This window comes from Pseudochaenichthys georgianus, unplaced genomic scaffold (genome assembly GCF_902827115.2).
Source record: "Pseudochaenichthys georgianus unplaced genomic scaffold, fPseGeo1.2 scaffold_1468_arrow_ctg1, whole genome shotgun sequence".
NCBI classification, from domain to species: Eukaryota; Metazoa; Chordata; class Actinopteri; order Perciformes; family Channichthyidae; genus Pseudochaenichthys; species Pseudochaenichthys georgianus.
This window is the reverse complement of record NW_027262320.1, coordinates 2,067-29,895: the sequence shown is the minus strand read 5'-3', so window position 1 is coordinate 29,895 and position 27,829 is coordinate 2,067. Positions and strand designations below refer to the sequence as shown.

General features: G+C 46.9%; 1 protein-coding gene across 4 annotated transcripts; it reads left to right on the top strand.

Annotated features, from left to right (window-relative positions):
* LOC117441087 (ATP-dependent RNA helicase DDX19B-like) lies at positions 1 to 27,351 on the top strand. Of its 4 annotated transcripts, XM_034077285.1 has the most exons (11): positions 1 to 166; positions 673 to 736; positions 9,122 to 9,305; positions 9,430 to 9,522; positions 11,178 to 11,280; positions 17,518 to 17,632; positions 20,426 to 20,603; positions 20,673 to 20,910; positions 26,106 to 26,268; positions 26,349 to 26,540; positions 26,978 to 27,351. In XM_034077285.1, the coding sequence occupies exons 1-11, from the start codon at positions 104 to 106 to the stop codon at positions 27,037 to 27,039; spliced, it is 1,455 nt and encodes a 484-aa protein (XP_033933176.1). In that variant the 5' UTR covers positions 1 to 103; the 3' UTR covers positions 27,040 to 27,351. The 4 variants fall into 4 exon arrangements, with proteins under 4 accessions (XP_033933176.1, XP_033933177.1, XP_071058259.1 ...); XM_034077286.1 differs by lacking the exons at positions 1 to 166; positions 673 to 736; positions 9,122 to 9,305; positions 9,430 to 9,522 and adding an exon at positions 10,845 to 10,858; XM_071202158.1 differs by lacking the exons at positions 1 to 166; positions 673 to 736; positions 9,122 to 9,305; positions 9,430 to 9,522 and adding an exon at positions 10,995 to 11,004.
* The last annotated feature ends 478 nt before the right edge of the window (positions 27,352 to 27,829 follow it).

The window sequence follows — 27,829 nt, the reverse complement described above, 5'->3', positions numbered from 1 at the left end:
CGGAGTAACGGTCGACGCCTCTTCAGCTAGAAACATATTTTAACATAACACCTTTAAAAAGTGAGTTTTTATCTTTAAGTAAAAACTCAGGTGAATCTGAAACATGTCCGGAGACTCCTGGGCTGTGTCTGTGGACGTGCAGGAGGCGTCAACTGCCTGCTCACAGGTGAGTGGACAGGTGTATTATCAATTAAAACTCCATCACACACATGCCGTTAGCTTAGCACGCTGTTAGCCTAGCACGCTGTTGGATAAAGATAAACCCTCACAAATAAGCATGAATATTCAGTTTAAAGTTCTGAATCCAGCTTTAACAACAAACGCGATGTTCGGATGTAATATATAAGATAAGATAAGAAGGTAAGATAAGATAAGAGGTACTTTATTGATCCCAAATTGTGGGAATGTTTGCTTTGCAGCAGCATAAAAAACAACTAGAAATGAACGATGCTAGACTTTAAACATCTCAAAATAGAATTAAATCCGCATTAAAAAGTAGGAGATATACAGAAGACTGAAGATAACACCACCACGAACTCTGACAATACCATTGAAGAGCTAGCACGCTGTTAGCCTAGCACACTGTTAGCTTAGCACGCCGTTAGCTTAGCACGCCGTTAGCTTAGCACGCTTTCATTACAATGTAATGAATGAGATCGTGGTGTTTTTCAGTTGGACTTCCTAAAGAAAGTGGACCCGTGTCTTCCTGCTGGGATCAGAGGGACAGACATCAATGGTGATTACTTTTTAATGTTATAACTTTAAATGAACTTGAATTGTTGTTTTCCTGTTAATTAATGTAATAATGCTAATGCGTCTAAAGCTTAGTGAATGTAGAGTAGGGTCTGCAGCTCACTGCTGGATGCTAACCTGCATATGTTTGAAATTAGCATCAGTTAGAATTAGTTATAAGTTATAACTAATATAGATGCTATCTGATGCTATAGATGCTATCTGATGCTATCTGATGCTATAGATGCTATCTGATGCTGTCTGATGCTGTCTGATGCTATAGATCAGGCATGGTCAAACTAAGGCCCGTGGGTCATATACGGCCCGTTGGGCTTTTTAATCCGGCCCGCCCAAAATTGTCCAAATTATAGTAAAGACCCGCCTTAATTTTGCCTTTTTCCTGCAATACCCGGCATTTCAGTTGATCCCACTAGATGGCCCACTCTCGACACAATTGACCTTTGCCGGTGTCAGCAACCAGGCAAGATCCAAGAACCAAATACGTCACGCTTACATTGGAGGGGGTCGAGATTAGGGGTGGGCGATATTGAAAAATATAATATCACGATATTTTTCAAGCAGTATCACGTTTGGACGATATTTATCACAATATTTGTTCATGTCGGTTATTTGTCAAGTTACTTAACGATACAACCACCTACAAGGTAACAAACTAAAATCAAAAGGAGTCACAGACAGGGCTCGCAATTAACGATGTCCCGGGGACCATAACAATTTCTACTGGGACACCAATCTATTTTGTCTGGGACTATTTCGGGACAGTGAAAAAAAAATTAAAAGTAAACTTCAAAATGGGTGTTATTTGCAAAGTCATTGGGCTGTCAAATCATAGAATGCATTCTACGTCATCCACTCCGCGGCTGACTGCTGCTCGACTCGCGCCAATGCAACGCTCACGACAGTTAAAAACAGAAGAAAGAAATGCTGAGGTGGTTGAATAAACAGCCCCCTGTTGCAAGCCCCAATTCTGCCGACTCCCGAAACGAAAACATCCCAAGTCCTGGTCATGATGCACCGTCTTCCACTGTGGTAAGTTAGTTGTCTTCAGTGCCAATGTTAGCGCTAACTAACGCTAGCAACTGAAGTGTGCCTTACAATGCATACAAACGTCCTAAAATGCGGTGTCATGTTCTTTTGAAGTTTGTGAAAATGATGTGAAATACAGTTGATCAGAATAAGAGGTGAAGCCTATCATCTTTGTGTTTTCTTTGTCGGCCAGTCAGTGAGCAGGCTAGAATCTTTAGCTGCAAAAACGTAAAGGCATTTAGCTTTTCATCTTTTTTTAGTGTTTTACTTTTTTTTGGTCAAGAACGTCAGTCAGATTGGGCGACGATTAGAAAGGGGGTCGCAAGGTAATTTTAGTTTGTCAATCAACTCTGGTATGAGAATAATGTGTCATGTTAAGAGAGAGTAATGTTCCAGTTGTTTTTGTGCCGGGGGGGGGGGGTGAGAGCAAGATGATTGACATTCATGAATGAAGATAGAAGATCAATTTATATTCCTATAGTACTACTGACGACTTGTGAGGATAACTTGTAACTAGAACTGAAAACAGATACATTTATTAAACTGTATTATGGAACTTCTGTTTTTTATTGTCATTCATACCACTTGTATTGCCAGACAGAGGGTTCCCATCATAAAACACAGACCATACAGCCATACCGTATTGAAGTGAAAAATACAAATCAGAATTCTTCAATGTTGACAGGACAATGATACATTAGTCTGGATACTGAGAAACATGTCTTAAAACAACTCTCTTCCCTTCTACTCTCGGAGAGGCGACAGATCAGACTAATATTCATGTTTAAAAGAATAAGTATTTTAAACGTACATGGTGGACCAGAGTCTACGGTGTGATGATTAACTGACAAACTATATGTATTCTGCATAATTGGGGGGGCGACGATACAAATTTAAATGTGGGACACTGCTGGTTATCTCCGGGACAATACAAAGTAGAATTCGGGACAGTTGTGGGACACTGCTGGTTATCTCCGGGACAATACAAAGTAGAATTCGGGACAGTTGTGGGACACTGCTGGTTATCTCCGGGACAAGACAAAGTAGAATTCGGGACAGTTGTGGGACACTGCTGGTTATCTCCGGGACAATACAAAGTAGAATTCGGGACAGTTGTGGGACACTGCTGGTTATCTCCGGGACAATACAAAGTAGAATTCGGGACAGTTGTGGGACACTGCTGGTTATCTCCGGGACAATACAAAGTAGAATTCGGGACAGTTGTGGGACACTGCTGGTTATCTCCGGGACAATACAAAGTAGAATTCGGGACAGTTGTGGGACACTGCTGGTTATCTCCGGGACAAGACAAAGTAGAATTCGGGACAGTTGTGGGACACTGCTGGTTATCTCCGGGACAATACAAAGTAGAATTCGGGACAGTTGTGGGACACTGCTGGTTATCTCCGGGACAATACGAAGTAGAATTCGGGACAGTTGTGGGACACTGCTGGTTATCTCCGGGACAATACGAAGTAGAATTCGGGACAGTTGTGGGACACTGCTGGTTATCTCCGGGACAAGACAAAGTAGAATTCGGGACAGTTGTGGGACACTGCTGGTTATCTCCGGGACAAGACAAAGTAGAATTCGGGACAGTTGTGGGACACTGCTGGTTATCTCCGGGACAATACAAAGTAGAATTCGGGACAGTTGTGGGACACTGCTGGTTATCTCCGGGACAATACAAAGTAGAATTCGGGACAGTTGTGGGACACTGCTGGTTATCTCCGGGACAAGACAAAGTAGAATTCGGGACAGTTGTGGGACACTGCTGGTTATCTCCGGGACAAGACAAAGTAGAATTCGGGTGTTGGTGTGGCTTCCTCGGTGTTCAGGCGGGCCTCCAGCACCCTGGTTCCTTCCCCAAGTAAAGGGCACTCTCTTGCTAAATAAAATACAATATTCAAGGCAGTTTCTCAGCGTGAAAATGCACGTTCTGTTTGAGGCAGCGCGATGGAACAGCACGCGCTGCCTCAAACAGAACGAAGCATAAAACCTCAATGAGGAAAAGTCAGTGCCAAACAATTCAAATGTAAACTTGAAGTGCAATCAAAGACTTTAGCATAACATCTGTTTCCAAAGGGAAAAGCAATAGAAATACCTTTATTGATCAAATACAAGCCAACAGAATCAACCGAGAGTAAATGAAGTGCAACGCTGTCTGCATCCCGACAGCTTGGCTTTTACTAACCGTTGTCAGTGTGTAGTTACTTCGGCATCATTTTGAAACGTGTATTACAATTCAATCACCGTAAAATAGGTTAATTTTGTCGTAGTTGGTTTCCACCACAGTATTTACATGGATATAAGCCCCGCCCCCTCTCCAGCGCGTCCTGTTTGAGTGACAGGAGTAAACACAGCTGACAGCCGCGGTGAAACTCCAGCGGTTAGAGCGATGAGAACATTCGCATTGCGTCCGTTGTGAACGCAGCATAACAAAGCAGCTTCGAGATGTTAACGGTATCAGGGGCACGCGGGCCATGGTGGCCGTAGGACATACAATTATTTTCGTGGCTTCACGGCCAGACCGGCCGTCATTGCCGCCGTGAAAATCCTACCCTGGTGCACTATCACGATAGATATGATATCTCCGAAAAGGCATATCGTGGAGACCTAACATCGTGGAGACGATATATATCGTCATATCGCCCACCCCTAGTCGAGATTAACCTGAGCAATAACAGTTCATGGCGACGGGCTTCGTACGGTCATTGAAAACCTGGAAAAGTCGTGGAAATTCAAAATGCAAATTCCAGCCCCTGGAAAAGTTATGGAAAACATGTTTCCCAGAGTTTTGGAAAAGTCATGGAAATGTAACTAAAGTTGCGTCAAATATAATTTAAATGTTATCTAATCGCCGAAATAATCTGCGGTCGCGAGCTGCTATGTGCCATCATGACGCGCATAGAGTTTTTTAATATATGAAGCGAGAGCTGTGTGCTCGAGTCTTCCTGCCTGTCGGCTGAGCTCTGCTGCTCCGGGATGAGGGTCAGCTACATTAGCTACGGTGGTTCGTTAACGGTGCGGAGTCACTGCGGCACAGACTGAGCCGCTGGCGAACAGCTGTTAGAACCGGCCGTTCAGGTGTTCAGAGCAGAGCTCCCTGTCGGAGCGCAGAGCGTGATGTGAACTGAAAAGTTTTTCTGTCACAATATCATTAAGGAATCGTTGAGCTAGCTAGCTAGCATACATTGTCACTGTCTGCTAACGTTAGCTTTAGCCTTCGTTTTTTTTCATAGGCTATAAACAGAGGTGGTATAAGTATATATATTGTGCTAGAGTAAAAGTAGAAGTACTCAGATCTTGTACTTGAGTAAAAGTAGAAGTACTCAGGTCTTGTACTTGAGTAAAAGTATAATTACTCAGGTCTTGTACTTGAGTAAAAGTAGAAGTACTCAGATCTTGTACTTGAGTAAAAGTCGAAGTACTCAGATCTTGTACTTGAGTAAAAGTAGAAGTACTCAGGTCTTGTACTTGAGTAAAAGTAGAAGTACTCAGATCTTGTACTTGAGTAAAAGTAGAAGTACTCAGGTCTTGTACTTGAGTAAAAGTAGAAGTACTCAGATCTTGTACTTGAGTAAACGTATAATTACTCAGGTATTGTACTTGAGTAAAAGTAGAAGTACTCAGATCTTGTACTTGAGTAAAAGTAGAAGTACTCAGGTCTTGTACTTGAGTAAAAGTAGAAGTACTCAGGTCTTGTACTTGAGTAGAAGTACTCAGGTCTTGTACTTGAGTAAAAGTAGAAGTACTCAGATCTTGTACTTGAGTAAAAGTAGAAGTACTCAGATCTTGTACTTGAGTAAAAGTAGAAGTACTCAGGTCTTGTACTTGAGTAAAAGTATAATTACTCAGATCTTGTTCTTGAGTAAAAGTAGAAGTACTCAGATCTTGTACTTGAGTAAAAGTAGAAGTACTCAGATCTTGAGTAAAAGTAGAAGTATCCAGATCTTGAGTAAAAGTCAGACATCCACACCAATCAGAAGTGCTGTGCTCCACATGTACCAGCCACTGTTAACCAATCAGAAGTGCTGTGCTCCACATGTACCAGCCACTGTTAACCAATCAGAGTGCTGTGCTCCACATGTACCAGCCACTGTTAACCAATCAGAGTGCTGTGCTCCACACGTACCAGCCACTGTTAACCAATCAGAGTGCTGTGCTCCACACGTACCAGCCACTGTTAACCAATCAGAAGTGCTGTGCTCCACATGTACCAGCCACTGTTAACCAATCAGAGTGCTGTGCTCCACACGTACCAGCCACTGTTAACCAATCAGAAGCGCTGTGCTCCACATGTACCAGCCACTGTTAACCAATCAGAAGTAGCCCATGATAGAAGGTGATAGACAGATTGATCCAATCACCTGGCAAGTGCTTTTGAAAGTGCCTGCCCTCTCCAGACGGCTTCCAGTGGAGCTCCAGATGGTTTCTGGGTCAGCTCAGAGATGCTCCATCACGTGTCTCTATTACAGGAGAGTCTGAAACTGAAGCTCGACCTTAAAGCAACCCAACGCAAGTTTCATGTAAGTTTAGTTCTTTCACTCGTAGCTCGGGGTGCTGGAGACGGGAGCACGTTGATACGGCCTTCCTAGCCGGAGTTATGGCCGCATTTTACGATAAACTTCCGTTGGGTCGCTTCAAAACAAATATCGCAATTCGAATCGCAATATCTGTCAGAAAAATCGCAATTAGATTTTCCCCCAAATCGTGCAGCCCTAGTTCTGACTGCTAATATCCTCCGTTATTCCTAAACCGATATTCCGTGGGGTCGGGGGCTCGGGTCCTTGTCCCCTTATTCATACCTGACGAGTTTGCCTCCCTGACTGCAGTTGCTTCAGCGCGTAGAAGCTAGTAGGCCTACTATTTGTTTTAGATGGGGACTACAGGCCTTATGTTCCTGTTCCATGTTCAAATAAACATTTTCAGTGGTCTTTGGTTTTTGGTCATGGAAAATGAGGTAAAGGTCATTGAGAGGTCATTGGTGAAAACGTGTATGAACCCGGTGGCGAGTACAGCGGATACAAGTTGTAACGAGCAGTCGCGCTGAGCAAAGTGACAGAACGCGACCACACACTTATTAAAAACACTTATATAAAGTCAGGCAACACGAACAGCTTAGTGCGGTTCTGTTTATTTGACCTCACTTTAATAACCATCCGGTCACCGTTATTGACCATCGTGAAGAGGCAGACGTGTTCCTGTTGTTTCGTATTAGTGCAGCTATCGGATGGAACCAATACATGGGCTACGTGTGGCCATCACAAGTAAAATCATGACGAAAGCTACGCCGGTAAAATGTGCGTGTAGAAAACGGCTTATGCCACAATATGATGGCAACAAGTAGTCAATCTGATTAGCTTCGGTTGCTATGCCAACCTCACCTGCAGAATGCCAGATCACCGCGTTGTGAAGCCAAACCGCTTTCCGACTGAAACACATTCACTGATGGGGATATGTATCGGCTGCTTGTGTGACAGTCGCACTGTGAAAACTTTACACCGGGCGCGAGTTGACGGGAGAATACACGCCGGTGCACGAGCAGTAATCCCGCTGAACCACATTACTAAACAATGCACCACGGCACTCTGGAGAAAGGTATTAGGTTGCAGAAGTAGTTCTTTAATTTAATCTGGCTTCGTATGATTAAAAACTACCCGACGCAGTCCTCTATTGATGGTGTTGTGAGCGGTGTTGTGGAGAAAATCAGCGACGTAAAACGCTGCGTGGGTCATAAGAAGGCACGTCACGGTTACGCCATGACGCCCCTGTGAACCTGCATCTGTAACAATGAGCGCACCAAAGAAAAGAAAAGTCGACATCGAGTGCCGACTGTTTAATGAGGAGTGGACAGCTAAATATCTTTTCGCCCGCCCGTCTGTCAAAAGTAGAACTCAAATGCCCCTTTCACACCACCGCCTTTTCAGCTCCAGCTCCGGCTCGGAGCTGGAGCTGAAAAGCGCCGGGTCTTCCAGTTCACACCGGAGCTGCGCCGGCTCTTAGCTCCGGAATTGGGTTCACTTCCAGCTCCAAAACATTGTCGGTCCAGAGGCAAGAGCTTCGGAGCTAAGAGGTGGCGTCTCTTAGGTCGAGGCGTGCAGGAAACTAAACCCACCTCCCATGGGTCGACTGTCAGCCTGCCTACAAGCAGTAGTGCCTATAAACACACTTTATAAAGTCAGGCAACACTAACCAGGCTTCGTGTGGTTCTGTTTATTTGTGCCTTACTTTGACCATCCGTTCGCTCTTATCGATCATTGTGGAGAGAGGCAAACGTGTTGTATTACTGCAGCTATCGGATGCAAGTAGTCAGTGTAGCTTCGGTTGCTATGCCAACATCACCCGTTTTATACCAGAGACACTTTCATAACAGCGTTGTGATACCAAACAGTGTCAATTCAGACTGACACACATTCACTTAGGCTAAGGGGAACTGGGGATATGCATCAGCTGCTTGTGTGAGTCGGACAGTGAATACTTTAGAGCGGCCGCTGCAGTATGAGCTAACCGGAGCTAACAGGAGAATAAACTCCGTGGAAGAGCAGCTCTGCAGCGGTCGGTAAATGCTGCAGAAACACATTAATAAACAATGAACCACGGCACTCTGGAGAAAAGCATAAGGTTGGAGAAGTCGTTATTCAATTTATTCTGGCTTCGTGTAATTAAAAGCAACACGATCATCGACCCGACGCAGTTGTTGTTGTTGTTGTTGTTGTTGTGAGCGCTGTAATGGCTGCCGTTGGGGAGCAAATCAGCGATGTAAACAGTGACGTCATGACGCAGCTCTGGGGCGCCAGTGGGCGGTGTGCACAGAGCGGGAGCTGAAAAGGGAAACCGGAGCTGAACCAGAAAAGCTCCCGCTCGGAGCTAGAAAGGGAAAAGCGCTGGTGTGAAAGCCGCAATAGTGGCCCCCGAGCCAAACGTTTGCCCACCCCTGCTATAGATGCTATCTGATGCTCCCAGAATGCACTGCGGTTCCCAGTATAACGGTTGTTTCCATAAACATTCATCGGTTTGCATCTTGCTAATTATGTATCCATCCATCATATTCCATGTACTTGTATACAGACTCTTCTGGCACTATTTCTTTTGTATTTGTGTTTACTTTGACATCTCAAAACATTCTCCTTCACTGTTTGATCTGTTGTATTAGTTTGATGTTCTATATTCATGTTGCTCTGCTGGAGGAGGACTCCAGTCTGTCCCCTCTAATCGGAGATGGAGGGTCCCTCGAGCCAGTGAGCCTGAAGCATCCTTCGTGCTCCAGGCGACCCTCTCGGTAAATACAGAGCAACATGTTATTAAAAACACATGTTTAAATTGTCTGCTGGTGTTTCAGGCAACATCGAGCCGCAGACGGATGTCTCTCTGGGGGGGGGTCCTCCTTCAGACCTGGCGGAGCAGTCTCTGCTCAACAAGCTGATCCGGAGGTCTCTGGTGAGGAACAGGAACCAGGTGGAGGTTCTGCAGAGGGACCCCAGCTCCCCCCTGTTCTCTGTGAAGACCTTCGAGGAGCTGCGTCTGTGAGTGAGGGGGGGGGGGGGGGGAGTAATATTTAGTGTCTTCCAGTAGCAGGAAACTAATCTGTAGAGTTTACTTCAGTAGTTGGTAGGTATATAACTGTGTATATACATTTCCCCCTGACAGGAAGCCAGAGCTGCTGCGAGGTGTTTACTGTCTCGGCTTCAACCGCCCGTCTCGCATCCAGGAGAACGCTCTGCCCATGATGCTGGCCCAGCCGTGAGTCTGATCAATAACATCACGTTGTTACTGTAGCATCAATAACTAGCTGACCCGTGATGCTGGCCCAGCCGTGAGTCTGATCAATAACATCACGTTGTTACTGTAGCATCACTAACTAGCTGACCCGTGATGCTGGCCCAGCCGTGAGTCTCTGATCAATAACATCACGTTGTTACTGTAGCATCACTAACTAGCTGACCCGTGATGCTGGCCCAGCCGTGAGTCTGATCAATAACATCACGTTGTTACTGTAGCATCACTAACTAGCTGACCCGTGATGCTGGCCCAGCCGTGAGTCTGATCAATAACATCACGTTGTTACTGTAGCATCACTAACTAGCTGACCCGTGATGCTGGCCCAGCCGTGAGTCTCTGATCAATAACATCACGTTGTTACTGTAGCATCACTAACTAGCTGACCCGTGATGCTGGCCCAGCCGTGAGTCAGTGATCAGTAACATCACGTTGTTACTGTAGCATCACTAACTAGCTGACCCATGATGCTGGCCCAGCCGTGAGTCAGTGATCAGTAACATCACGTTGTTACTGTAGCATCACTAACTAGCTGACCCATGATGCTGGCCCAGCCGTGAGTCAGTGATCAATAACATCACGTTGTTACTGTAGCATCACTAACTAGCTGACCCATGATGCTGGCCCAGCCGTGAGTCTGATCAGTAACATCACGTTGTTACTGTAGCATCACTAACTAGCTGACCCATGATGCTGGCCCAGCCGTGAGTCAGTGATCAGTAACATCACGTTGTTACTGTAGCATCACTAACTAGCTGACCCGTGATGCTGGCCCAGCCGTGAGTCTGATCACTAACATCACGTTGTTACTGTAGCATCACTAACTAGCTGACCCGTGATGCTGGCCCAGCCGTGAGTCAGTGATCAGTAACATCACGTTGTTACTGTAGCATCACTAACTAGCTGACCCATGATGCTGGCCCAGCCGTGAGTCTGATCAATAACATCACGTTGTTACTGTAGCATCACTAACTAGCTGACCCGTGATGCTGGCCCAGCCGTGAGTCAGTGATCAGTAACATCACGTTGTTACTGTAGCATCACTAACTAGCTGACCCATGATGCTGGCCCAGCCGTGAGTCAGTGATCAATAACATCACGTTGTTACTGTAGCATCACTAACTAGCTGACCCGTGATGCTGGCCCAGCCGTGAGTCTGTGATCAATAACATCACGTTGTTACTGTAGCATCACTAACTAGCTGACCCATGATGCTGGCCCAGCCGTGAGTCAGTGATCAGTAACATCACGTTGTTACTGTAGCATCACTAACTAGCTGACCCATGATGCTGGCCCAGCCGTGAGTCAGTGATCAGTAACATCACGTTGTTACTGTAGCATCACTAACTAGCTGACCCGTGATGCTGGCCCAGCCGTGAGTGATCAATAACATCACGTTGTTACTGTAGCATCACTAACTAGCTGACCCGTGATGCTGGCCCAGCCGTGAGTCTGATCAATAACATCACGTTGTTACTGTAGCATCACTAACTAGCTGACCCATGATTCTGGCCCAGCCGTGAGTCAGATCAGTAACATCACGTTGTTACTGTAGCATCACTAACGTACCGACTGTAACATGATGTTATTGATCAGTGACTGACGTTTGTACCCTTCAGTCCTCAGAACCTCATCGCTCAGTCTCAGTCAGGAACAGGAAAGACTGCAGCGTTCTCTCTCGCCATGCTGAGCCACGTGAATCCAGAGAACCACTGGACTCAGGTGAGTTCCATATATCTATCTATCTATATGCAGGCATGAGAATCACTCCCCTTTCGGCGAAATTCTCCGTTTTGAATCCAAAATAGGTCGTTTGTGTGATTCATGTAGATCTGCAATAAAAATATTTTAGGGGTATGGGGGGGGGGGTCTGGGACCCGGAGTAATCTGCGGCCGCGAGCTGTTATGTGCCATCATGACACGCATGGTGTTCTTTTGTTATATATTATAATGCAGCGCGAGCTGTGTGCTCGAGTCTTCCTGCCTGTCGGCTCTGCTGCTCCGCGATGAGGGTCCAGCTTCAGCAGCCACATTACCGACGGGTGCGCTCGTTAATATGAACTGTGCGGTCCGGAGTCACTGCGGCACAGACTGGACCGCTGGTGAACAGCTGTTGGAACGGGCCGCTCAGGTGTTCAGAGCAGAGCTCCCTGTCGGAGCGCAGAGCGTGATGTGCACTGAAAAGTGTTTCTGTCGCAATATTATCGTTGAGCTAGCTAGCATACATTGTCACTATCTGCTAACGTTAGCTTTAGCCTTCGTTTTCTAATAGTAGAAGTACTCAGATCTTGTACTTCAGTAAAAGTACAAGTACTCAGGTCTTGTACCTGAGTAAAAGTAGAAGTACTCAGATCTGGTACTTGAGTCAAAGTACAAGTACTGAGATCTTGTACTTGAGTAAAAGTAGAAGTACTCAGGTCTTGTACTTGAGTAAAAGTAGAAGTACTCAGATCTTGTTCTTGAGTAAAAGTAGAAGTACTCAGGTCTTGTACTTGAGTAAAAGTAGAAGTACTCAGGTCTTGTACTTGAGTAAAAGTAGAAGTACTCAGGTCTTGTACTTGAGTAAAAGTAGAAGTACTCAGATCTTGTACTTGAGTAAAAGTAGAAGTACTCAGATCTATTTATCTGCTGTTGGACTACCGGAGAGATATACAGCAGGAGAACACGCCGTCCACCGCGGAGAGTAAACAGAAGGGCAACCATGCTCCGGGGTCTTCTTTGCTGCTTTTGGTGTATTTTGTGGCGGCAGCAGCGCCACTTACAGGCCTGGCATATGTACTACAGCGTTTCCAGCATTTCCAGCGGTCTAGTGTGAACGGACGCGTTAATGAATCGAATGCGTGTGAACGGAAGACTTTTTTGCGTTTGCGTTTTACTGTATGCGTCCTCGTGGGGCCGGGGTCTAAGCCAAACGATATCCGGTCACAGAGATCTGCTATTTTAAAGTAAGGTCAACACATATCGACCCTAAATATAGTCTATATTAAGAACGAGAAAAGTCTTAACAGATATATCGTTTTTTGTAAACATATGACAAATGTGTGAGGGTGATGACGCCAGAGCATCGTCCTCTGTGCCGGGCTTAGCCCAGGACAGCCCCAGCCCAATTGAACCCCTGGGTATTTGTGAGGGAGCTCCTATATGGCATCACCCCGCTGAAGCTCACCAAAGTTTAATATATTTCATAGTTCAAAGTTTTGTCAATTGTTTTGTTAATTGGTCAAATACTGGTTTCTACTGGTTTCTGAGGAGTTCTACTGGAATGAAAGAGCACAGAAGCAGCAAAGCAGCATGCTGCATTAACCCTGACCTTCACAGAGAGGGTGAAGTTCATGTGGAGAGGAGGCTAGTCTGTCTGCACTCTGTTTAGCTAATCAATATAGTACATGTGAGGTAAAGTGTGTCGCCAATGTAACCGGTTAGAACTGGAAGTTGCGATGAGGTCTTAAAATGTATGGAAAGGGTCTTAAAGGTCTTCAAAGGTATTAAATCTGACTTCAGGATTCCTGCATAGACCCTGATATATTCACCGGTTATACTTCTGGCGCTAACAGGTCATGAGCGTGCTCCCCCGCCCCGTCAACACTCGCGACACATGGCCAGCCTAAACAACAATAAGCGCTGCTTGGCAACCGTGTGTGGCGGCAAAGGACTCTCCTCCACATCATTGGAGAAACATCTACTTCTTCCGTTAGAGCAGCTAGCACCAGATGCTAATAACAACAGCGCCGGTACCGGTGCGCTCTCTCTCCCTCTCCCTCGCTCACTCGCACTTTGGCTGTGAGCTGCGGGTGCCAGATAAGCCAGCGTCCCCCATTTTCATCACGTGCAGCGCCCATCGTACAGGGCGAATGAAAAGTGTAACCGGGATGAAAAGGGTGTTACATTTACTTAATTATGAATGTCGTTACATCAAGGCCGAAAATTAGGATGAGCACCAACGGTCAAAACATTTGTTTTCCCTCCCAGAGCTGTCAGCGCAGCGCCTCCACAGATCTGGCGCCCTAGGCGAACATCTATAATGCCAGTGCGACGGGCCGGCCCTGGTCTCAGGTTACGCTGTAGGAAATGTAGATACAACGCTACATTTCCCGCCCCGCTGCAGTCATGCAGGAGGCTACGGAGAGCGGCGAGAAACATTTCCTCAGGAATCGAAAACCGGAACCGAAATTCACATTTCTAAATGATGCCGTTGGAATCGAAATATTCTCGGTACCCAACCCTAGTGACATGTATTTGTTATTGGCTATGGGTTACTGGTTATGCTCACATACTTATTGATTATTAAAATGTAAACCGATCTTCTTCATCTGGGTGTTTAGAGTTCCCCTAGATCTCGTCTCTAGTCATTGTGTGCTCAAAGTGCACCAGACTGAAGCATTTTGCTTTACCCCCGGACCCCCCAGAAGATGGGACGTCCACCCCAATTAAAACATGTTCATACAATACTGAAGCCATTTGGACGTGTATGACCTACGTCAATGCGTTTCTGTTTGTCGTGTATTTGTCTTTAGTAGAGATTTTTAATTTATTCTTTATATCTAAAATCTCGCCTCGGGCAGCAAACAGTCTGGAGCCGGCCCTGGTGCGAGGCCTCGAGAGCCTTTCTAGTGCTGACACACAGGAACAAATTGGCACTTTGCACGCACTAAGAAATTCCACGCCTTCCGCGCTCACATCGTGCTGGGCCCGCGTGCCCACCCCTACTTCACGTAGCTCAGTATGTCGTTGTTTAGGTGCTCTCTGGAGATAGGCACTGCTCAATCCACTCCTCCATAGTGCGACCCCCCGGAGGTTAACCTCACATGTTTCCATCTCAAGCTTTGTTTGTTTCATAACGGACGTAATGTAACGGCTGTAGCTGTTTCTCAGACGCGGAGGGATACTGATTTACACAACTACAATTCTACCCGTGATATACGCTCATTATCCCTACTAAGAACCAATCAGATTGCTTGATTTGACTCATTCGTTTTATAAATATAAATATATATCACCAGAGAACCACTGGACTCAGGTCTATTTGACTTTTTGCCCCCCCTCAGTGCCGGGGCATCGCCCCCACCTACGAGCTCTGTATATAATATATAAACACGATAATATAATGTGATGTGTTATACCCCCCCCTCAGTGCCGGGGCATCGCCCCCACCTACGAGCTCTGTATATAATATATAAACACTATAATATAATGTGATGTGTTATACCCCCCCCTCAGTGCCGGGGCATCGCCCCCACCTACGAGCTCTGTATATAATATATAAACACTATAATATAATGTGATGTGTTATACCCCCCCCTCAGTGCCGGGGCATCGCCCCCACCTACGAGCTCTGTATATAATATATAAACACGATAATATAATGTGATGTGTTATACCCCCCCCTCAGTGCCGGGGCATCGCCCCCACCTACGAGCTCTGTATATAATATATAAACACGATAATATAATGTGATGTGTTATACCCCCCCCTCAGTGCCGGGGCATCGCCCCCACCTACGAGCTCTGTATATAATATATAAACACGATAATATAATGTGATGTGTTATACCCCCCCCTCAGTGCCGGGGCATCGCCCCCACCTACGAGCTCTGTATATAATATATAAACACTATAATATAATGTGATGTGTTATACCCCCCCCTCAGTGCCGGGGCATCGCCCCCACCTACGAGCTCTGTATATAATATATAAACACTATAATATAATGTGATGTGTTATACCCCCCCCTCAGTGCCGGGGCATCGCCCCCACCTACGAGCTCTGTATATAATATATAAACACTATAATATAATGTGATGTGTTATACCCCCCCCTCAGTGCCTGTGCATCGCCCCCACCTACGAGCTCTGTATATAATATATAAACACGATAATATAATGTGATGTGTTATACCCCCCCCTCAGTGCCGGTGCATCGCCCCCACCTACGAGCTCTGTATATAATATATAAACACTATAATATAATGTGATGTGTTATACCCCCCCCTCAGTGCCTGTGCATCGCCCCCACCTACGAGCTCTGTATATAATATATAAACACGATAATATAATGTGATGTGTTATACCCCCCCCTCAGTGCCGGTGCATCGCCCCCACCTACGAGCTCTGTATATAATATATAAACACTATAATATAATGTGATGTGTTATACCCCCCCTCAGTGCCGGGGCATCGCCCCCACCTACGAGCTCTGTATATAATATATAAACACTATAATATAATGTGATGTGTTATACCCCCCCCCCAGTGCCGGGGCATCGCCCCCACCTACGAGCTCTGTATATAATATATAAACACTATAATATAATGTGATGTGTTATACCCCCCCCTCAGTGCCGGGGCATCGCCCCCACCTACGAGCTCTGTATATAATATATAAACACTATAATATAATGTGATGTGTTATACCCCCCCCTCAGTGCCGGGGCATCGCCCCCACCTACGAGCTCTGTATATAATATATAAACACGATAATATAATGTGATGTGTTATACCCCCCCTCAGTGCCGGGGCATCGCCCCCACCTACGAGCTCTGTATATAATATATAAACACGATAATATAATGTGATGTGTTATACCCCCCCCCAGTGCCTGGGCATCGCCCCCACCTACGAGCTCTGTATATAATATATAAACACGATAATATAATGTGATGTGTTATACCCCCCCCTCAGTGCCGGGGCATCGCCCCCACCTACGAGCTCTGTATATAATATATAAACACGATAATATAATGTGATGTGTTATACCCCCCCCTCAGTGCCGGGGCATCGCCCCCACCTACGAGCTCTGTATATAATATATAAACACGATAATATAATGTGATGTGTTATACCCCCCCCCAGTGCCTGTGCATCGCCCCCACCTACGAGCTCTGTATATAATATATAAACACGATAATATAATGTGATGTGTTATACCCCCCCCCCTCGTGCCGGGGCATCGCCCCCACCTACGAGCTCTGTATATATATAAACACGATAATATAATGTGATGTGTTATACCCCCCCCTCAGTGCCGGGGCATCGCCCCCACCTACGAGCTCTGTATATAATATATAAACACGATAATATAATATGTGATGTGTTATACCCCCCCCTCAGTGCCGGGCATCGCCCCACCTACGAGCTCTGTATATAATATATAAACACGATCTATAATGTGATGTGTTATACCCCCCCTCAGTGCCGGTGCATCGCCCCCACCTACGAGCTCTGTATATAATATATAACACGATAATATAATGTGATGTTTATACCCCCCCCCCCAGTGCCTGTGCATCGCCCCACCTACGAGCTCTGTATATAATATAAACACGATAATATAATGTGATGTGTTATACCCCCCCCCCCCAGTGCCTGTGCATCGCCCCCACCTACGAGCTCTGTATATAATATATAAACACTATAATATAATGTGATGTGTTATACCCCCCCCCCCCAGTGCCTGTGCATCGCCCCCACCTACGAGCTCTGTATATAATATATAAACACTATAATAATGTGATGTGTTATACCCCCCCCCCCAGTGCCTGTGCATCGCCCCCACCTACGAGCTCTGTATATAATATATAAACACGATAATATAATGTGATGTGTTATACCCCCCCCAGTGCCTGTGCATCGCCCCCACCTACGAGCTCTGTATATAATATATAAACACGATAATATAATGTGATGTGTTATACCCCCCCCCCAGTGCCTGTGCATCGCCCCCACCTACGAGCTCTGTATATAATATATAAACACGATAATATAATGTGATGTGTTATACCCCCCCCCCCCAGTGCCTGTGCATCGCCCCCACCTACGAGCTCTGTATATAATATATAAACACGATAATATAATGTGATGTGTTATACCCCCCCCTCAGTGCCTGTGCATCGCCCCCACCTACGAGCTCTGTATATAATATATAAACACGATAATATAATGTGATGTGTTATACCCCCCCCCAGTGCCTGTGCATCGCCCCCACCTACGAGCTGGCTCTGCAGATCGGTCAGGTGATGGAGCAGATGGGGAAGTTCTGTCCTGAGGTCACGCTGACCTACGCTGTGAGGGGGAACCGCAGTGAGTACTAATATACACATATATATGTATACACACATATACACACATGACTTCCATCGAAATCAGTCGCATTGACCTGAAGACACATTTTGAGTTGTATCCACTGTTGGAAAGAGGAGATTCCTAGCGTTCTAATGATATCAGGCAGGGGGGTAGTGGTCGTTATGAGAGAAAGTCTCTAATGTGCAAGTGAACCACAAGACTTGTACCCCCTCCCCCGGCGGGAGCGTGGAAATATGATTCCCGGCGATTTCATTTGAACGGGGCGGTCATCAGGACCCTCAGGTGTATTCATATATACAATATCCCTCTCTATCGCCCCCCAGTGGAGAGGGGGGTGCGCCTGCAGCAGCACGTGGTCATCAGGACCCTCAGGTGTATTCATATATACAATATCTCTCTCTATCGCCCCCCAGTGGAGAGGGGGGTGCGCCTGCAGCAGCACGTGGTCATCAGGACCCTCAGGTGTATTCATATATACAATATCCCTCTCTATCGCCCCCCAGTGGAGAGGGGGGTGCGCCTGCAGCAGCACGTGGTCATCAGGACCCTCAGGTGTATTCATATATACAATATCTCTCTCTATCGCCCCCCAGTGGAGAGGGGGGTGCGCCTGCAGCAGCACGTGGTCATCAGGACCCTCAGGTGTATTCATATATACAATATCCCTCTCTATCGCCCCCCAGTGGAGAGGGGGGTGCGCCTGCAGCAGCACGTGGTCATCAGGACCCTCAGGTGTATTCATATATACAATATCTCTCTCTATCGCCCCCCAGTGGAGAGGGGGGTGCGCCTGCAGCAGCACGTGGTCATCAGGACCCTCAGGTGTATTCATATATACAATATATCTCTATCGCCCCCCAGTGGAGAGGGGGGTGCGCCTGCAGCAGCACGTGGTCATCAGGACCCTCAGGTGTATTCATATATACAATATATCTCTATCGCCCCCCAGTGGAGAGGGGGGTGCGCCTGCAGCAGCACGTGGTCATCAGGACCCTCAGGTGTATTAATATATACAATATCTCTCTCTATCTCCCCCCAGTGGAGAGGGGGCTGCGCCTGCAGCAGCACGTGGTCATCAGGACCCTCAGGTGTATTAATATATACAATATATATCTCTATCGCTCCCTAGTGGAGAGGGGGGGGTGCCTGCAGCAGCACGTGGTCATCAGGACCCTCAGGTGTATTCATATATACAATATATCTCTCTATCGCCCCCCAGTGGAGAGGGGGTTGTGCCTGCAGCAGCACGTGGTCATCAGGACCCTCAGGTGTATTAATATATACAATATCTCTCTCTATCGCCCCCCAGTGGAGAGGGGGGTGCGCCTGCAACAGCACGTGGTCATCAGGACCCTCAGGTGTATTAATATATACAATATCTCTCTATCGCCCCCCAGTGGAGAGGGGGGTGCGCCTGCAACAGCACGTGGTCATCAGGACCCTCAGGTGTATTAATATATACAATATCTCTATCGCCCCCCAGTGGAGAGTGGGGTGCGCCTGCAGCAGCCATCAGGACCCTCAGGTGTATTAATATATACAATATATATCTCTATCGCCCCCCAGTGGAGAGGGGGGTGCGCCTGCAGCAGCCCGTGGTCATCAGGACCCTCAGGTGTATTAATATATACAATATCTCTCTCTATCTCCCCCCAGTGGAGAGGGGGGTGCGCCTGCAGCAGCACGTGGTCATCAGGACCCTCAGGTGTATTAATATATACAATATCTCTCTCTATCTCCCCCCAGTGGAGAGGGGGGTGCGCCTGCAGCAGCACGTGGTCATCAGGACCCTCAGGTGTATTAATATATACAATATCTCTCTCTATCTCCCCCCAGTGGAGAGGGGGATGCGCCTGCAGCAGCACGTGGTCATCAGGACCCTCAGGTGTATTAATATATACAATATCTCTATCGCCCCCCAGTGGAGAGGGGGGTGCGCCTGCAGCAGCACGTGGTCATCAGGACCCTCAGGTGTATTAATATATACAATATCTCTCTATCGCCCCCCAGTGGAGAGTGGGGTGCGCCTGGAGCAGCCATCAGGACCCTCAGGTGTATTAATATATACAATATCTCTCTATCGCCCCCCAGTGGAGAGTGGGGTGCGCCTGCAGCAGCCATCAGGACCCTCAGGTGTATTAATATATACAATATATATCTCTATCGCTCCCCAGTGGAGAGGGGGGTGCGCCTGCAGCAGCACGTGGTCATCAGGACCCTCAGGTGTATTAATATATACAACATCTCTCTCTATCGCCCCCCAGTGGAGAGGGGGGTGCGCCTGCAACAGCACGTGGTCATCAGGACCCTCAGGTGTATTAATATATACAATATCTCTATATCGCCCCCCCAGTGGAGAGTGGGGTGCGCCTGCAGCAGCCATCAGGACCCTCAGGTGTATTAATATATACAATATCTCTCTATCGCCCCCCAGTGGAGAGGGGGGTGCGCCTGCAGAAGCACGTGGTCATCAGGACCCTCAGGTGTATTAATATATACAATATCTCTCTCTATCGCCCCCCAGTGGAGAGGGGGGTGCGCCTGCAACAGCACGTGGTCATCGGGACCCTCGGGTGTATTAATATATACAATATCTCTCTCTATCGCCCCCCAGTGGAGAGGGGGGTGCGCCTGCAGAAGCACGTGGTCATCGGGACCCTCAGGTGTATTAATATATACAATAACTCTCTATCGCCCCCCAGTGGAGAGGGGGGTGCGCCTGCAGCAGCACGTGGTCATCGGGACCCTCAGGTGTATTAATATATACAATATCTCTCTATCGCCCCCCAGTGGAGAGGGGGGTGCGCCTGCAGCAGCACGTGGTCATCGGGACCCCCGGCACCCTGCTGGACTGGTGCAGTAAATACAGAATCATCGATCCCAAACTCATCTCCATGTTCGTGTTGGACGAGGCGGACGTGATGATCGCAACGCAGGGCCATCGAGACCAGAGCATCAGGATACACAGGTTAGAGGTTATATATTTTTTTTGCGGGGGGGTTGTTTAATTATTGAATGTATTTGTAATGTCTTGCAGGCTGCTTCCAAAGGAGTGCCAGATGCTGCTGTTCTCGGCCACCTTCGAGGACTCGGTGTGGGGCTTTGCAGAGAAAGTAGTCCCTGATCCAAACATCATCCGCCTGAGGAGAGAGGAGGAGACGCTGGACACCATCAAGCAGTTCTACATCCTCTGCAGCGAGGAGGAAGAGAAGTTCTCTGCTCTGTGCGACCTGTACGGAGGGCTGACCGTCGCTCAGGCCATGATCTTCTGCCGTGTAAGATCAAGAACAACTAGGGATGTAACGATATATCGTTAAATAAAGGTCTCAATGCCGTCGTGAGACTGACAAAACGTAGGGAGACCTGTCCAACATGGCAGCAAGTAGGTTACAACGTGAACATGAAACGACAGATAACAGGACATGGTATTTACAGGGCTACATGCACACACCTAGAGACATGGACACGTACCAACAGTATGTCTATATCTCTGTCAATAACCTCACCTTCTTGGCAACAGCTGTATTGTTGTTGAAGAGGTGGAGAGACGATGCTCAGTTTGACCCACTGCTGTCCCCCATGGCCAAAGCATGTCTCTCTGTCCCAGCAACACCAGTACCAAGCGAGAGAGCTGTTTCCTTGATTTGACTACAGCGAGTCCAGCAGCACGACTTCAACGTCACGCCGACTTCAGATCCAGATTCACACACACAGATTCTAGATGGAACGAGTTGAAGCGTTGGAACACTCTGCAGGAGGCAGGGACTGGCTTTCAAGCAGAACAGAAACTAACTCAGAGGAGTGTTCACGTGTTCGGCGTAATGACGTACAACGGCCTCCACGACTTCTGTAGTCCTGTTCAGCAGAGGTGTGGACTCGAGTCACATGACTTGGACTCGAGTCACATGACTTGGACTCGAGTCACCAATTTGATGACTTGAGACTCGACTTGACAAAACACTTGCGACTCGACTTGGACTTGAACACCAATGACTCGGGACTCGACTTGGACTTGAACACCAATGACTCGGGACTCGACTTGGACTTGAACACCAATGACTCGGGACTCGACTTGGACTTGAACACCAATGACTCGGGACTCGACTTGAACACCAATGACTCGGGACTCGACTTGGACTTGAACACCAATGACTCGGGACTCGACTTGGACTTGAACACCAATGACTCGGGACTCGACTTGGACTTGAACACCAATGACTCGGGACTCGACTTGGACTTGAGCACCAATGACTCGACTTGGACTTGAGCACCAATGACTCGGGACTCGACTTGGACTTGAACACCAATGACTCGGGACTCGACTTGGACTTGAACACCAATGACTCGGGACTCGACTTGGACTTGAACACCAATGACTCGGACTCGACTTGGACTTGAACACCAATGACTCGGGACTCGACTTGGACTTGAACACCAATGACTCGGACTCGACTTGGACTTGAACACCAATGACTCGGACTCGACTTGGACTTGAACACCAATGACTCGGGACTCGACTTGGACTTGAACACCAATGACTCGGGACTCGACTTGGACTTGAACACCAATGACTCGGGACTCGACTTGGACTTGAACACCAATGACTCGGGACTCGACTTGGACTTGAACACCAATGATTTCACCAAGCATTTCAAGTCAATCAATCAATGTTTATTTATAGCCCAATATCACAAATGTTACATTTGTCTCAGTGGTCTTCACAGTGTGTACAGAACATCAGTATGACAATACGACACCCTCTGTCCTCAGACCCTCTGTCCTTAGACCCTCTGTCCTTAGACCCTCTGTCCTCAGACCCTATGTGCTCAGACCCTCTGTCCTTAGACCCTCACATCGTACAAGGAAAAACTTCTGAAGAAAACCCAGTTTAAAGGGAAAAATGGGAGAAACCTCAGGGAGAGCAGCAGAGGAGGGATCCCTCTCCCAGGACGGACAGACGTGCAATAGATGCCGTGTGTAAATTGAAAAGATAATACATTTGCAACATAGGTAGTCCAGATGTTTGGAAATGCATGTGTGTATAATAGGAAGATGAATCCACGAGGATATCCATCCAGGACCGATGATCCAGATGTGGGGAAGCTGGGTTAATCGGAACATGAGTGTACACGGGTACAGACAGAGAGAAGGAGGAAGTAAGATGTCCCCCGACAAACTAAGCCTATATCAGCAAAACTAGGGGCTGAATCTAATCAGCCCTAACTATAAGCTTTATCAAAAAGGAAGGTCTTAAGCGCACTCTTAAAAACGGATAGGGTGTCTGCCGCCCGAACACAAACTGGAAGCTGATTCCACAAATGTGGAGCTTGATAAGAAAAGGCTCTGGCTCCCATTGTACTTTTAAAGATTCTAGGAACAACCAACAACCCTGCATTCTTGGAACGCAATGCCCTAGTAGGACAGTAGGGTATAATGAGTTCTTTAAGGTAAGATGGCGCCTGCCCATTAAGGGCTTTGTAGGCGAGAAGAAGAACCTTTAAATTCTATCCTGTGTTCTATAGGGAGCCAGTTAGTGTTAATTTCGTTGACTAAAACTATGACGAAATATGTTCGTCAACGACCTTTTTTTCCATGACGAAAACGAGACGATGACGAGACGGCACCGACGGCAGTAAACAATAACTGTAACAAAATCATCATGCAATATCGTTGACGAAAAGTGACGAGACGAAAATGTAGTTTACTAAACAAAAACTATGACAAAATCTCTCTTTACTTTCGGTGACGAAAAATGAGGAGACGAAATATTATCAAAGATAACGTTACATCTCTGATAGTCAGTTTTTCTTCCAGCAGTTCCACTTCCGGTTCTGCGGCAGAGCAGCAGCTGTTTCTGTGCTGCGCGTAGCGGTAAATTTGAATTACACCGGGCAGCGGCACAATATGAACTGTCAGGAAGACTCGGGTCATGGTCTAACTAACCTTATTTAACAGAAAATAAAATGGCAACAACAGGGCTTAGGAGCAGTGGTCGCGTTAACCGACGTCAGCGCGAGTGAGTGATACATTGTGCACTCGACGGGTAATAATAGATTATGACGGAAATGTTACAATCCTGTCTGTCAAAATGACTGACAACGAAAAAGTCTAAAGCCACCACTGCTTGGGAGAAAGAAACTATGTGATATTTGGGCCCATTTTCGCTACAATGAGGCGGAGAAAAAAAGCGAATGCATTGTTTTATTAGAAGGGAAGCGATGTGGCCAAAACACAGCTGGTACAAACACCACAAACCTGAGGAGATACTCTGCAGAGCTGCTCAATCACTCAACCTGTGTTTCATCACATCAGGACAAGATATAATCTTATTTATTTATATACTAAAATGACAAATTATTGGTTTTGGCTAGACTAGTTTGACTGAAATGTTCTATATAATCTGATGACTAAAAAAGACTCAACAGTTTTCATTGACAAAAAGTAGACTAAAATAATTAGTTTTCTTTGACTAAAATAAGACAAATGCTCAGACTTTTAGTCGACTAAAACTTGACTAAATAAAAACAGGATGAAGGTGACTAAATATGACTAAAAATAAAAAGGAAATTTAATACAGGACTACGACTAAAACTAAATTAAAAAATAGCTGACGAAATTAACACTAGAGCCAGTGTAAAGCAGCCAGAACAGGAGTCATGTGGTCCCTTCTCCTAACTCTGGTTAGTACACGAGCCGCAGCATTTTGAATCAGCTGAAGCGACTTGATTGACTTCTTAGTACTCCCTGATAATAAAGAGTTACAATAATCCAGCCTAGAAGTAACAAATGCATGGACTAGTTTCTCTGCATCGTTTTGAGGCAAGATATGCCTGATTTTTGCAATGTTACGTAGATGGAAGTAGGCGGTCCTTGAAATTGATTTTATGTGGGCGTTAAAGGATAAATCCTGATCAAATATAACACCAAGATTCCTTACAGTCTCACTGGAGGCCAAATTAATGCCATCCATAGTTAGTATGTCTTTAGATAATTTGTTTCGTAGATTCTTCGGGCCAAGTACAATAACTTCAGTTTTGGTCGTGTTTAACATCAAAAAGTTTAAGGTCATCCACGTTTTTAAGTCCTTAAGGCAGTCTTGAATTTTATTTAGATGATTAACTTCATCAGGCTTGATTGATAAATATAGTTGAGTATCATCCGCATAACAATGAAAGTTTACAGAATGATTCCTTATAATATTGCCTAACGGAAGCATATATAATGTGAACAGAATAGGTCCGAGCACTGAGCCCTGTGGCACTCCATGGCTAACTTTGGTTTGCGTGGAAGATTCATCGTTAACACGTACAAACTGAGAGCGTTCAGATAGATAGGACCTAAACCAGCCTAAAGCCGTTCCCTGTATGCCAACTAAGTGCTCTAGTCTTTGCAATAGGATATCATGGTCGATAGTATCAAATGCAGCACTAAGATCGAGCAAAACAAGAATAGAGACAAGTCCCTTGTCTGAGGCTATTAGAATATCATGTGTGACTTTAACCAGAGCTGTCTCTGTGCTATGATGTGTTCTAAAGCCAGACTGAAAATCTTCAAATAAATCATTGTTTTTTAAGTAATCACACAACTGTTTTGCGACCGCTTTCTCAAGAATCTTTTGAGAGGAACGGAAGATTAGAAATAGGTCTATAGTTGGCTAAAACCTCTGGATCGAGGTTGTGCTTTTTAAGAAGCGGTTTTATCACTGCTACTCAACTGGCTTTAGAGGAGCCAGCCCTTTGTTAGTATATAAGTGCTTTGTTAGCAGTTCTATCCTCGAGGTGGAGTCGAAGGAGATGAGTCTCAGTCTGGAAGGTGTGTGAGCTTTCTGCTGTCCTGATGTCAATGGGAGCTCGTTCCACCATCTTGGAGCCAGGATAGCAAACCCACGTGTTCCTGCTGATGGAACTTGGGTCCCCCTCGCAGTGAGGGTGCAGCGAGTCGTGTGGCTGATGCAGAGCGGAGTGCACGTGCTGGGGTGCACGGTTTAACCATGTCCTGGATGTAGGAAGGGCCAGATCCATTCGCAGCATGGTACGCAAGCACCAGGGTCTTGAAGTGGATTCTAGCAGCTACCGGAAGCCAGTGGAGGGAGCGGAGGAGCGGCGTGGGGTGGGGACATTTGGTGAAAAGCACTTAATGGCTTGTATCAGACTCGTTTTGTCAAAGTCAACGGGAAACTTGATCTGGCCTTGTTTACGTGTTTCAGTTCCGTGACAGAAACACGATGATATTACTTTCTACGGCAACGTTCTGTCATCGGTTTACACTCACCTCGTAACGGCTCGTGCTCTGTGTGTGTGTGTGTGTGTGTGTGTGTGTGTGTGTGTGTGTGTGTGTGTGTGTGTGTGTGTGTGTGTGTGTGTGTGTGTGTGTGTGTGTGTGTGTGTGTGTGTGTGTGTGTGTGTGTGTGTGTGTGTGTGTGTGTGTGTGGTGTGTGTGTGTGTGTGTGTGTGTGTGTGTGTGTGTGTAGACCCGCAACACGGCCTCCTGGCTGGCAGGGCGCCTGACGGAGGAGGGCCACCAGGTGGCGCTGCTGAGCGGAGAGTTGACGGTGGAGCAGAGAGCGGACGTCATCCAGCGCTTCAGGACCGGCAAGGAGAAGGTTCTGGTGACGACTAACGTGTGCTCCAGAGGTCAGAGGTCATCGATGTGAGGTCAGAGGTCAGGGTTATATCCACAGCATCAGGTATTCACATCTCTTCTTCTCTCTCAGGTATAGACGTGGAGCAGGTGACCCTGGTGGTGAACTTCGACCTCCCGGTGGACATGGAGGGTAATGCAGACAACGAGACGTATCTCCACCGGATCGGACGCACCGGGCGCTTCGGGCGCCGAGGCTTCGCCGTCAACATGGTGGACAGCGATCACAGCATGGAGCTCATCCGGCAGATCGAGAGGCACTTCAGTACGTCGTCAATATTACACACCTCCGCCCAGCCGGGGCCCCTGCTGGAGAGAGCCACCTGCAGGGGCAGTCTGGCTTTAGAACACATCATAGCACAGAGACAGCTCTGGTTAAAGTCACACAGGACATTCTAATAGCCTCAGACAAGGGACTTGTCTCTATTCTTGTCTTGCTCCTATTGCAAAGACTAGAGCACTTAGTTGGCATACAGGGAACTGCTTTAGGCTGGTTCAGGTCCTATCTATCTGAACGCTCTCAGTTTGTACGTGTTAACGATGAATCTTCCACGCAAACCAAAGTTAGCCATGGAGTGCCACAGGGCTCAGTGCTCGGACCTATTTTGTTCACATTATATATGCTTCCGTTAGGCAATATTATAAGGAATCATTCTGTAAACTTTCATTGTTATGCTCACTGTAACCCCGTGTCCTCCTCAGACCGCAGCATCAGCCGGCTGGACCCGGGCAGCCTGCAGGAGATGGAGCGGCTCATCAGCTGAGCATCAGAACACCATCAGTGTCCTCGAGTTGTGTTCAGGCTCCTTGTTTACCTGTTGTGTTCAGGCTCCTTGTTTACCTGTTGTGTTCAGGCTCCTTGTTTACCTGTTGTGTTCAGGCTCCTTGTTTACCTGCTGTGTTCAGGCTCCTTGTTTACCTGTTGTGTTCAGGCTCCTTGTTTACCTGCTGTTAGCAGATGCATGTTGTGTTTTTGTTTACCTTCGGACCCAGGGGTGATGTTCGGATGGTCTGAGTCTGAAGCTGTTCTCTTTCTGTGTGAGTGAATAAATCCTGCTGTTGCCCAGCAACAACAACCCCCGTGTGTTTACTGCAGCCTTCTGAGCTGCTGTCAGACTTCACTGACACACACACACACACACACACACACACTCTGAAAGACACACACACACACACTCTGAGAGACACTGACACACACTCTGAGAGACACACACACACACACACTCTGAGAGACACTGACACACACACACTGAGAGACACTGACACACACACACTGATCTACCCTGACACACACACTCTGAGAGACACACACACACACACTGAGAGACACACACACACACACACACTCTGAGAGACACTGACACACACACACACACACACGTTAGGCCATGAGGTGAACCTGTTATCGCCTCATCCCGCTCCTCAGAAGTGGAACTACTTCATAAAGAGCGAGTCCTGCTGATCCGCCAACGAGAAGCTCCTGAGGGGGAGGAGCTCCTGAGGGGGAGGAGATCCTGAGGGGGAGGAGCTCCTGAGGGGGAGGAGTTCCTGAGG

Coding starts and splice junctions, on each gene's coding strand:
- LOC117441087 (XM_034077285.1), top strand. CDS start 104: ATGTCCGGAGACTCCTGGGCTGTGTCTGTGGACGTGCAGGAGGCGTCA. Junction 737..9,121: donor CAGAGGGACAGACATCAATG/GTGATTACTTTT, acceptor CTGGTGTTTCAG/GCAACATCGAGCCGCAGACG. Junction 26,541..26,977: donor GCAGATCGAGAGGCACTTCA/GTACGTCGTCAA, acceptor TGTCCTCCTCAG/ACCGCAGCATCAGCCGGCTG.